The sequence below is a fragment of the Primulina tabacum genome, chromosome 2, assembly GCF_025594145.1.
Source record: "Primulina tabacum isolate GXHZ01 chromosome 2, ASM2559414v2, whole genome shotgun sequence".
Classification (NCBI taxonomy): domain Eukaryota; kingdom Viridiplantae; phylum Streptophyta; class Magnoliopsida; order Lamiales; family Gesneriaceae; genus Primulina; species Primulina tabacum.
The window spans coordinates 47675753-47688947 of record NC_134551.1 but is presented as its reverse complement, the minus strand read 5'-3'; the positions used below and the strand labels follow the sequence as shown (position 1 = coordinate 47688947).

General features: G+C 34.3%; 1 protein-coding gene across 1 annotated transcript; it reads right to left on the bottom strand.

The window, feature by feature from the left end:
* Window positions 1-3135: 3135 nt before the first annotated feature.
* Window positions 3136-12394, bottom strand: LOC142533412 (katanin p80 WD40 repeat-containing subunit B1 homolog KTN80.1-like). Its single transcript, XM_075640166.1, is given in 20 exon segments — window positions 3136-3510; window positions 4379-4447; window positions 4539-4655; window positions 5281-5393; window positions 5481-5555; window positions 6182-6307; window positions 6966-7099; window positions 7183-7248; window positions 7769-8072; window positions 8074-8279; window positions 8383-8551; window positions 8669-8812; window positions 8895-8969; window positions 9504-9574; window positions 9660-9762; window positions 9851-10077; window positions 10280-10397; window positions 11218-11348; window positions 11934-12065; window positions 12201-12394. Coding segments are annotated over 19 exon segments (2334 nt in total). The 5' UTR covers window positions 11959-12065; window positions 12201-12394; the 3' UTR covers window positions 3136-3449.
* Window positions 12395-13195: the final 801 nt, after the last annotated feature.

The window sequence follows — 13195 nt, the reverse complement described above, 5'->3', positions numbered from 1 at the left end:
TTTTTATAATATTTTATGTTAATAAGGATGGATTTCAAATTCACTCAATAACAGTGTCATTTGAAATACATTCTACTTGGTATTACTAATGTGTAAATAAATAAGATGTGTATTTATGATTTAATTTATTATTTTATTATAAACAATAAAACTAATCGAAATACATGAATTCAAATATATATCTCCAATTACACCCCAAAAATTGGTGTACAAGACATATGATATTTAGTATACATAAAATGTGTATGTTACGAGTGTGTGTGTCTGTACATATTCATGGGTGTCGTAAGATGTTCGTGGAAGCATCTTGTGGAACATCACATTGGTTGTCTTCTCACATTTGTGTGTTAAATGTTTCGACAATGTTCTCAAAAGTCGATAAAAACGCACATGACAAGAAATGATATATATACACACACTCATGTGTCGAACAAAAAACAAGGCTCCGCGGAAAATTAAATACACCAAGCAAAACCATTGAGTGTACTATAAACTATTAATGGCGTCTGAGGACTTTTTGGTAGCATTCTAGCATAAACGTAGCTATATTGATTTTGAATAGATTGAATGAGTTAGCCACCTTCACCAAAATGATCACTTTCAAATCAATGATCAATCGGTTAATAAAATAGAAAAAGCTTATTAAAAATTAAAAAAAAAATTAATAGTCATTATTTGTTCAGCTCTATCGATCGAAGCAGATTGATTGATTTTAGGACAATGCGCCTATCTGGCTCTCTCAAGTCTAATACATCTTTACTGCACAACCTGAGAATGGACAGCTAACGCGTTCTACTTATTGAACAGGGTTTTATGGTCGGTCCGTGACCCCTGGATGTCGAAAGAGTCCTTCAGGTGATCTCGTAGTTGCTACGGTGTGGGTATATTTAACTATGACAATCTAGAGCAGGGAAATCGAATATTACTCTTTTACTTTTAATTGAAATGCTAATTCTTCTCATGACAAAATCTAATATTTCGAAACTCGTGAATAACCATGAATGGTACCGTTCTTACGTGAGATGACATGCTTTGAAAGCTCTCTTATCTGACATAAGCACACTAGCACATTCATTTCAACCTGTTTTCATCTACTCACGGGCCTAGTTTGAAACTGTTTGAACATGAAATGAAGCATGAGCCTGCTGGAGTTTTCGGTAATCAATTTATCTTTTTTAAATATTTGTTGGATTTGATACTTTGCTTGCAGATAGTCGGGCTTGCATGTGTCTCCGTAGATGGCCTCAGAGAATATGTCAAATTCATCTGCCCAAAGGTCCATCAATAATTTAGTGGTGGGAAGAATTGTTGTTTAATATCTTACTATTTAATGATAAATCTTAATGTGTAATAATTCACAAGTACCCTAGAAAAAATGTTTTCGTAATTTAAATGAAGAGACAAAAATGTCTTACTATCATTAATTAAAACTAAAGCGGTCAAAATGGGTTGCCGAATAGGTCAAGGCACAACCCGTTATAACCCACCATTAAGCGGACATGCCACTCACCATTAGGCGGATTTGAGAATTTTCCAACCCACCTTGACCGCGGGTTAGACACACTGACCCGCCCATATATATAAAAACTAAAAACCATATAAAGAAAAAACATTAATTAAATAGTTCAAGACTATATTTAATAGCATTACAATAAGAACTTAAGAGTGCATAAAACATAATTTGGAAAAATTAAACAAATTTATGGTCATTACAATTCAATATTCATCATTCATTAAATTGTATCATTTTTTTGTTCACTTTATTGTCTATTCATCTTCAATAGTTATTTCAATAACATTTGATCCTTCACGGGTAAGAGGATGGGTCTGTTTTTGTCTGCCGTAACTTGTGGTGTATAAAAACGTATATTCATTCCTAAATTGATAAATTAAATAACTCAATAAAAATCATGTGGCGCATAACTCGTCCCAACCCGCAGCCCATTTTGACATCTTAGTTAAAACTAAGACTAAGAAGTCACGTTGGGCAAAATTAATATTTCAGTTTTTTATTTCATACCCCCACACTCACTTTCCCGTCTCCTTCTGACCTTATTTTATCTAACCAATAGCCAACTTTTTTCAATAAATTTATTGGTTTAATTTTTACTTAGAGCTATTTGGGGACAAATAAATTGATGGATGGCATACGGCAAAGTGACGCATGCATGACATTTATGGAATTAGCTCCTAAAAAATTTATTCACTGAACAGATGTTTTGACAATTAACAGATATTATAATTTTTTTCTTATTTTAGAACACAATCGATGGTGCAGATTTTCAAATTATAATTTAAGAGGATCAAGAACTAAAACTTTATTTGTATATTTTTCGAAAACTTTTGGAGTCACCTCCCAATACATTTTCCCCACCTGTATGGTTCCCTCTTTAAAAAACACAAAATCTCCCATAAGATGGTCGCATGGATCAATTATATGACAAAAATTTTATCTGAGTTGCTCATGGAAAAATATTACTTTTTATTATAAAAATGGACAGAATCTTTAGAAAATACATTGGCATGGATATAATATAATTTTTTTCCATAACTGTCATTATAAAATCATCATAATATTTACGAGGAGTTACCAAAAATACTGGATTATCTATTTTATCTAAAAATTAAAACCAATATTTTCAAACTGTGAGTTTTGGTTCTTTCCTTCCTTCAAACAAAAATTATTACTTAACTCAGTAGTAGATTTTAAATTAACTAGATATATAATAACATTTTCGGAAAATCATTTAAATAAACGATTCATTTTATTAAATTATAATAAAGTTTGGAAAACTACTATTCTTTGGTCAAAACTTGTACAAGACGATTTCACGGGTCGTATTTGTGAGACGAATATCTAATTTGGATCATCTATGAAAAATATTAATTTTTATGCTAAGATTATTACTTTTCATCGTGAATATCGATAGGATTGATCCATCTCACAGATAAAGATTCGTGAGACCGTCTAACAAAAGACATACTCCTCTTTTAGCATGAAAATATAATAAAATCATAACGTACATGACAACAATTTTAATACAAAATTTGGCTTTTACCATTGAATTTTAGTTTTATAAACATTAATTTTAATTAATTTGTTTAATTTATCCCAACAATTACTAAATTAGAAACATATTAAAGAAAAAAAATTAGAAACATATTGATTTACACAGTACGTTTTCATGTTACACATACACAGAATTGGCGACCAAAATAGAATCGAATGGCCGCCGTATCAAAAGATGCTGCGCAGCTGAAAGAACGCAGCAAACTGCACTGCACTTAGCATGGCTCCTCAAGCATCAAACTGGCAGCGAAAAAAGAAATCGATCGGGGCAAAATCGCATACCTTCTCCATGGGAGAAAGACAGATTTCTGGTAAAAATTCTTGTTTCATCAATGTAGCCTACGAATGTTGAAGAAGCAGATTTAGTTGTCGCGCGCGTTTACGACTGTTGGAGAACCAGATTTAGTTGTTGCGCGCATTTTGCTATGACGCCTCCCCTCCTGCAGCAGATAAAGAAGAGGTTCAGGAATTTATATCAGGCAATTGACACGATATATTCACAATTATATGACATGGCTGGACATAGGATTTCATATGACGGGAGGAAGGTGGGTCGAGTCGAAACTTGGGTAGTGTTTATTTATGTTTTCAGGAAATATTTTCATTCCCTGGGAGCATAACCCAACAAATACACATTTTGCTATCATACCTACAGTCGAAAACATCGTATTCTGAAAATATAATCAAGCATAAATCAATTTCCCCAATTCCAGCTTTAAAATACATTTCAAAAATACTGGAAATAACTATCCAAGATGAATAGAGAATAAATTGAGCAAAAAATTTGAAATCATACGCAAATTTGAAATTTTTTTGCCAACTAAGGGAAGTTGGATCTGATATTATCTTGTTTCTTTTTGTTTCGTAAACATCAAGTTTTGAATACTAGATAGCTAGAGTGGAGTAAATGGAAAGACTCGTACCTTACTAGAGGTGTAAACGAATCGAGTCGACTCGAAAAATATTTGATTTCGAGCCTTCATTTTTTAGTTGTTCGCAAACATGTTCGAATATTTCAAGCCGAACTCGAAATCGAGCCTTGACTCGAACTGAAATCGAGCCAAAATATTAAAACTTTCGAGCTTCGAATCAAACTCGAGCTTGAATATATCAAGCCACATTTGAGTCTTAAAATTTCTTCTTTTTCAACTCGATTCGGTTGGTTTACACCTCTAAATCTTGCTGGTTTTCCCAGAAATCTAGAAATCTGTTGCATGCCACTTTGAGAAGAAGTTTGCTCCAAAAAAAACTAGGGCCGGATATATTATGACTTGTTAATCTGTTTAGAATTCAAGAAAAGATACTTACTTCACAAGTTCTGGAATAATTGTTTGTACGTCTTGCAGATGGGCAAAGCACTTTTTGCAACATCGAAGTCTGCCAGCAAAATGAAGTAAGATTGTTATGCATGCAGTAAGATCCTTTCGGCCACACTAAGTGTTGCCAGAAGGGAAGTCAGCTACATTACCTCTCCTCTGCGTGAAGATCTACTCCAACTGCTGGAGGTGCCGAAACTGTTGAACGAATCATCGTACCAAAGATTGCTACTAACTTTAGAAGTATCTCTAAAGAAACGCTAGAGTGTCTGCACATGAAGCGCGATTGTACATTGCAAAATTGTGAGAACATACTACATGGCATATCAGTTTATATGATGAAAACAGCAGAATTAAAATCGGATAAAAAGAGAGCAGGCAGACAGAAAAAAGATGTTCCATCTTCCATTGATTGCCAAGCAAAAAACAGTTTTCATAATCGGCAATGATGATACAGATGAACAGAGATCTGAATTCAGACAGGTTCACAGTCAAATCGGGAGAAATTCAACCCACAATCATGATGGTTAAGATATTTATATTAGAAAGCCAGTAGTTACTGCTCACAAAGTCACTACAGTTAGCGTGGACCTTTCGAGATGAAATCAGATACCATAAACAGTTGGATCAATCACAAGGTCAACTAAAAGGAAAAAAACACCAGATTTCTGTTTTATTCAAAATAATATAATTATTACTGTTACTATTAGAACATAATATATAAAAAAATAAAGAAGAATGTGTTAAACGGCAACTAGCATCCAATAAACCTATACATGGTAGTAAAAAGGGTGAAAGATCTCGCAATCTTAACACAAGTTGTTTGACTCATCACACACCTCTAGATCCATGTCCTTAAAACTGCTCATATGTAAAGTTTGATAAGTTAATTACCTTTCTACTTTGCTTTCCAATAATCCCAAAAGCATTGGAAGCAAGCAAGAAAATAAGTCTAACGTAATAACTTCCGTCCTTTCAAGGAAAACACCAACTACATCTGCCTGTAACTGCACCAGCATAATATTTTAAGAAAACACAATGCGTGGAATTGTAAATAGGCTAAAATATAAAAAATTACTGCAAGAAATACCCACAGAATTGTCTGGAAATTTTGTCACGGCATTTATGGCACCCTTCACATCATTCCTCTCCCAAAAATGCCGTACCATCTGCATATAATGGAACTTCCAATGTCAGAAAAACCAAACCAAAAAGAACAAGAAAAAGTTCAAGTTTCCAACAACGCATCGGCAAGCAACAAGTTCATCTATCCCTTTTGTGATTGTATATGTGGCACAACTATTGAGCATGGCCCGCCAAGTATAATAAGATTTAAATTTTTTATTTGCATTGTTATTATTGAATATACTTTTTAATATATGGCAAGTGTTAAGTCCGACAATCAGACTTACAATCATGTGTTCAACTCCCTATGAAGCACTATAGTTGATGCAATTGTCGAGAGAAGCAGCAATTGTGATGCATATCAATCTAAACAATGCGTTTCAGCTGTCGTATAATTCAAAAACTTTAAAATGTACCTTTACCATTTGCCGTAACTTTTGACACAATTAGTTATACATGCATCGATGTTATTGGACATCATATATTGCCAGATAAACCCTCTACGTAAAGTAAAATGATTTATACTGCTATAGAAAAAATGATTTATACTGCTATAGAAAATTTTGGTTCGGTAAATTGCTACAGCTCATACCAGAACCTTTTAACACGTGTCAAAGACTTACTGACAACAATTCATAGCACTTATTTTGAACAATCTCCTTCAATTTACCTGTAACTTTGTCAGTCGGGATCGAAATGAACTCAAAAGGGAATCGTGATTCTGCATCAGATTTTCTATAAAACTAACATCAGTCACAGTTGGCTCCTCCCTTGTAACAACTTTCAGGTAAGTATTCTGAAAAACAATACATAAAGCCAATCGATATTTCATTAGAAGATAATGCAAGCAGAGGTTGGGACAGAAAGGTGGAGCATCGAGTGTAAAGGACCTGTATGTCTCAATGTTTTCATTAATTCTGAACATATAACTACCAAAGTAACTCGCTCAATTATTGAAGATTCAACTTACAAGAAAATGCACATCAATTTTAAAATCAGAGCAATAAGATGGAAGGTGAAAAATTAAAAGGAGACCGTGATCATTGACAGGAAAAAAACAGTAAACTACACCAATAATTAGTGAGATCGTGGTCAGGAAAAAAACAGTAAACTACACCAATAATTAGTGATTCACATAACTCAATCCAATAAGGGCTCGTCTTCTGAAACGAAACTGCTGGTTTAGGAAATGAAATAATATCTGGGAGTCTCAGACATAGAACAGCAATACTCAATGAGGGAAAGGGAACTAAAATAAACAAGAAACCATGTGGTAAAGATAGTCCCAGCAAAGTCAACATGAAACATAGCTATTTCATCCCATCAAATGGGCTAAAATTCGATGGGTTCAAATTATCTAGAAATACCTGATAGCTCACTTGAAAAGTAACTGAAAATATATAGGCTCACGCCAAGACAGATAAATAATTAGATTAAAAGGATAATATTTCTACCTGAGAGGAAGGTGTTTCCACAGCCTCGGTGGTCACACCAGAAGCCTTATTGGGCACGCAAATTTCATCATCACAATTTTCCTTTTTCTCGAACCTCTCTACCAAACTACGAGTCCTTCCATGTACAACTGCCACTGTCAAAATCCAGCATAAGAATAATTTAAACTTAACATAGTCAATCCGTAATCACTGGCTAATAATCATGTTTAACAGCAACCTCCATTGACAACTTTGATGGGGTTCGCCGCTTTACTGCTATTCAATGTATGACCACCTGATACACCTGAAATGATAAAACATTTTGGGAAGATCAGATACGCATGGCTTTGACAAAATGCTATAATGTATGCGAAAAATCTAGCAGTTGATTGAAAGGAAAATAAGCATAATAGAAAAAACATATCTATAATACCGTTACCAAAACAGAACTAGAAAATGAATTCCACAGTGTTGGAAAATTGTGCATCAGTGCAAAGCTTGTCAACAGACAACTACTTGAAACGACATATTTTGAAATTTAAATGTTTAGATTTTGTTGGGTACAGTAGGAAGGCGGCAAGTCTAGCATCAGAATTCTAGATTCATTGTTACCAAGCTGCGAAATTGACAACACATATGCACTTGAAACAGGAATCAGCTTCTAAATAAAATCAGAATTTCCCAATGCACCTAAAAATCTTGAAAACAATAGTCTCCAGACTAGTTGTGCTGCACTGCATACAACTAGGTGGTTGTTTGCTATTTCCTAGTGTTTCGTCTTGAATGATGAATAGAGATTTTAGAAGGAGAAACTAAACAACTACCCATGCTTAATGTAGTTGCTGGCGATGAAGTTCTGTCGAGCTTTTCCACAACAGTCTTGATACTTGATTGTTTTCCCTCAGACGAATCCTTGGCATTTTCATCAGTCACGAGTCTAGTGCGGACGTTTGTTTCTCTCTCGCTGCCAAACAGGCTTTTCACATTGTCAGAAGGCATGGAGTCGAGGGACACCGACAATCTTTCCACATCAAACCTACAGTTGGATAGCCTCCGAGTATGAGGCTTAGCGGAAACAACACTACTTGCTTTATTAGAAGCAATAGTTTCCTTCCTAGATCCAACTGAAGTCTTTTCCATCAGAAGCATCACGAGGTACAATGTTAGGCATAACAAGACACCTATTACTGGCTGGTGCATTATTTTTGGCTGGCAAGCTACTAGCAGGAGCCCGCTTTTGAATTCCAACTGTACTTATTTCCTTTGAATCTGATGGGGTTACAATCTTAGGGGCATCAAGGGAAGCAGCTGCCTTTGAAATGATGGGATTCACTCCTGAAACTTCAAATGGGACAAAATTAATCAATTGTTCACAAATGTCACACTGCCCTGGCTAAAATTGAGGGGAAAGTAGAGAGAAAAGCATGATAAAACATACGGTCCACATATATAGTTTTGATTTCCTTTGGATCACTCTCAGGTGTTGTAGAGCGCGAATTTGGCTTGGACTTTAGGTGACTTTCTTCTTTCTTCACCTGATCTCCAGGTTTCTGCTCCGACTGGTTATGCTGATCAGGTGCCACCTTTGTGCCATATGGCTCTATAAGCTAACACAAAAACAGTACTTAATCAAAGGGAACAAAGTAAGCAAGTGGAATTATTTAAAATGAAAAACAAACGGAAGTGATTGATGACCAGACGTAGCAAAAAGAACAGACAAATACCGAAATATCAGCCACCCAAACTGCAACTGAGTTTTCATAATATGCTCCACCCAAAAGTTTTCCATCTTGAATGCAAAGATCACCAAGCATAGACCACCCCATATCAACAGAGTCGTGGCATATTACAGGTTCCCATGAGTAAGCCTACATTTGAAGTTAAATGGTCAATATAAAAAATGTTCCTCTTTTAGAGTGAGAAACATCATTCAAAATTACAAAGCCATACCTTTAAACTATCATCAAATCCGCAAAACAGACTTTTTCCATCAGGATGGAAGGTCAGTGATCGTACTCCTGCAGCCTATAGGGTGAGACAACCAAATTGATTGAAGCGTAAATCTTGAGAAGTCTAACCAAATAAGCCCAAAAAATGATAACAATAATACATAATATGAAAATACGAACAACAATGGTGGCAGACATGCAAAAGTGACTAATTTAATGATTTTGGGTTTGGATTTATTTCCAAATGCTTTTGGTAAATTTAATAAAAGTCTTGGATCTTGAGTACTGAAGGATGAATGAGAGCTGGGAGAGCCCAACATTATCATAAAATACAAAAAAATCCTAATAATATTGTAATAAGCATAATAAAAGAATATAAAAATATCACATTAATCAAAGGTTGTCGAGAGAGAATCGATGAAGTGCGTCTCTTCTTTATTTATCACGACATAGGAGACTGTGTTAGAAATATTAATAAGAAATCATAAATAAATAATTTCCTTTTTGAAGTTCATTGAATAATGAAGCCCACTACACTTCAACATAAAATATTCAACTGCAAAGAATATACAAATACAAGCATAGAGTTCCAACGGGTAAGTTTAAACACCTCACGTCTGGCAGATCCTATCATCTCAAATGTCTCCAAATCCCAAAATTTCACGGTTTTGTCAGCTGAACCTGGAACAAAAATTTAAAACAATCAATCGGCATACCACGAGCACGGAGAATAACAACAGTAGTAAACCCAATTTTATATACTCACCAGTCGCTAAAAGGAACTCAAGTGGATGAAATTCGATGGACCGAACATGTCCTTCATGAAACTTAAAATCATTCAAAAGCTTTCCAGCTGTCAGGTCCCAAACCTGTGCAACAAATATGGAGTTCATTGCAAAGTAAAATATGCAAGAGCCATTTATCAGTTAATACGTTTTAAAAATGTCACAGCAATACCTTTACAACATTATCAAATCCACCCGAAACTACCCACCGGCCATCAGGTGTGAATCTTATGGTACTTATTCCTCGAGTATGACTTTTATATGTATGGATGCATCCTTTCTTTCTAATATCCCATATCTTTAGATTGGTGTCCATAGAACCAGATGCAAAAAACTCACCAAATGGATGAAATTCAACAGCGTTGCAATAGGATCTGTGTCCAGTAAGAGTGCGGACCACTATACTTTGAGGACATTAAAGAGGTCAGAGAAAAGTCTCTCATATATGCTTAATAGATTTAATTAATTGCAATCCAATTTCATTGCTTGCAGTTAAAAAAGACAAATAACAAGCTCATATTTTGAACTAATTCAAATCCATGATCATTACTGACATTCAAATCAGTATAGCATAAATCATGATGAAAATAAATTAACCTACTTTTTGTTTCTTCCAAATCCCACAACTTTATGGCACCAGAAGAAGATCCAGCTACTACTAGAATTTCTGCTGAATCAAAAGCCACAGACTCAACTGGAGTAGTGTGGCCACATAGGCTCTGCATAATAACCAAAAGTTCATCATCTTTTGCCAGTATAAGGCGACAAAAACAATACAAAGCACGAGAATAGAAGCAGAGTTTCCAAAATTGCAAGAAGATGAAATAAGAAGATATCTATAACTAGCAGTATCAAAGTTCAGAGCGATCAAAACTAATCCCAAAAATAATACTATTATACATTTAGCAACAACTATGATGGTCAAAAAGTCCAAAAAACATGCGAGTGCTTTAATTCCAATATCTCACAGAAAATGTAGCATGGTAACGCGATTAGAAAGAAGGAAATAAATCAAGTCGGAACAAGCAACAACTTTATGATGTTCAATTTTTTATGTCATCTGGATGTCATTTGAAAAATAACAGCAAGTACCAAACTAGAAGGTGTTATCTTAACCTCACTGGTAGGGGAAAAACTGCAGACACAACTGGGTCCAAATTGCAAAAAATTACATGATGTAAGACAAATCAGCAAAATGATCTCAGGAAATTTAAAGCCAGTTTAAATGTAAAAGCTAAAGAAAACTTAGGAGGCAATTGATGTTTAACAGAAAGTCAATCGTATGATAAATGTTGAAAAAAAGAAACACTCAACGCTTGAGATATCTGTATAGGTGCCATGCATAAATCACGAAGTTCTAATGTACGGTCCAATGGTAATTAATTCCTTGTAATATGACGCAAAATAATAATAAAACACCAACATTTGAAAAAAGAAACAAATAATTGCATTAAGGTAAATTGTTCTAATTTATGGACGCGACGTGTCATTAAGCATGCTGTTCGGAGCAGATACAATGGATATTATATCTATACTAACCATCAACGATGTTGGTTTCCCAACGGACCAGAGATTCACTTTCTGATCATCCCCACCGGTAATAAATACTCGGCAATTTTTTTTCCCAAACCTCAAACAATTTACATTCCCAGCATGCGCAACAAATTCCTCTACAGAAGATTAGTCAAGAACAAGCAATTCAAACTGCAGCAACGCAATGACAAGTAATTACAGAAGCATTGAGAAGTAAGCTAAAGGAAAAATCATCAATTTGCTATACACTGATCCACGCAAATCTACCAACAAGAGACAAAATTCGCGAAGACTGAAAATTTCAAAACTTGTAGCCACTCAGGATACTTGAAACATCTGCATAGGATAAAAATTATATTTTTACACTCGCTTCAACTCCATTACAATAAGAGCGAGAAATAAATTTTCTGCGAAATCAACTACACCTGATGAACACCACTACTTCAGTCAATAACTAATTGATCAAGAAAAACAGATAAAGAAAGGCGTGTGAAAATCTTTTTCCAGCAATTTCAACAATTACTAACCAGCATCTACTTCCCTGAACCAAGAAAATAAAATAAAATTTCAAGAAAACCTATTTTGGAACATCTTAGACCACGCAAACAAAGACAAACCTAAAATAGATTTGTGGGCTACCCACTCAAACTCACCGACATCCACATTACATACACACATGGATAAGCATATACATAAACAGACAGCAGAAATCAAGAGGATACGCAATTTATAGCCGCGCTTCGCCATTATTTGAAACCGTTGCCTTCAATCAGAGCTACGACACGAGGCCCTCGTCGGTGGCCCGGCCAAAAAACGAACTGTTGTGCTTGTGCCCAGAGAGAAAGGGTATAAATCTGTAGATACAAGCAACGGTGACTCAAAATCCAGCGACAAAAGTTAGGAATAGATTCTCCAAAAGAAACCCACAAAGAAAATGGTGGGAAAAAAAAATTCAGAGCAGATTTCTACAGGGGATGGGAGAAACTAACCTATAGAAATAGAAATTATAATAATAATAAAGTTAACAACTTCGTGTATATAATCGCAGCCGCGTATAGATTTACTGCCGCTTATTAACTTCGAAGATGAAGATTAACCGACAAGATTAGCTGATAAACAAGTATTTCTTTTTCTTTTCACTGGGCTTTTGAATTCGCTGTTGATGTTTTCCTGTACAAGAAGCAGCATGGGATAAACAAAATCTTTTATACAAGTAGTATGGACTCACTCGAGAGGTGGACATCAAACACCGATTTCATAGCATACTTTATAAAAGATTTTAACGAGAAATATGATCTACACGAGAATTGATCTTGAACGCACATTGTTTCAAATTTACCGACTCATTTATGTCACGGGGCTGGATAAACAAAATTTTTGTATGAATATACGTGAGTTTGAGATTGGAATTAGTGTTACTATTATAAAATTAACAATATTTATCATTTTTTTATAATTTCACATTTTATTTATGCTACATAATGTGATCTATGAAATTTTTTTTCTAAAATATACTACAAAATAATCATAAGCACATATAATTTATAAAATAACGTTGATTAACTATTTTTTTAAAAAATAACCTCTTTTACATTTGAAAAAAAAAAAAAAAACATATAACCCATTGGTAATATTAAAGATCTTGAAAGCTTTGTATTTTAAAAATCATAAGGTTTTATGTCTGATTTTAAAAAAAAAACCACAGGATTTTAAAGCATAGTTAATTTTATAGATCATCACAAGTTTTTCGGTTTTTCACAAGGAGTCTAAATGTTTTACGCCCGAAAAAAATTGGTAAGAATGAAGTATTTTGTATAATTTACACAAAAAGTGTATATATTGAATAAAAATTAATATGGTTAAACATAAACTCTTTTGTGAGATCATCTTTCGAGACAACTTTGTTATACAGATCTTCAATCCGACCAAACTCATTAAAAAATATCATTTTATATCAAAAAATTATTTTTATAGTAGCTATGAG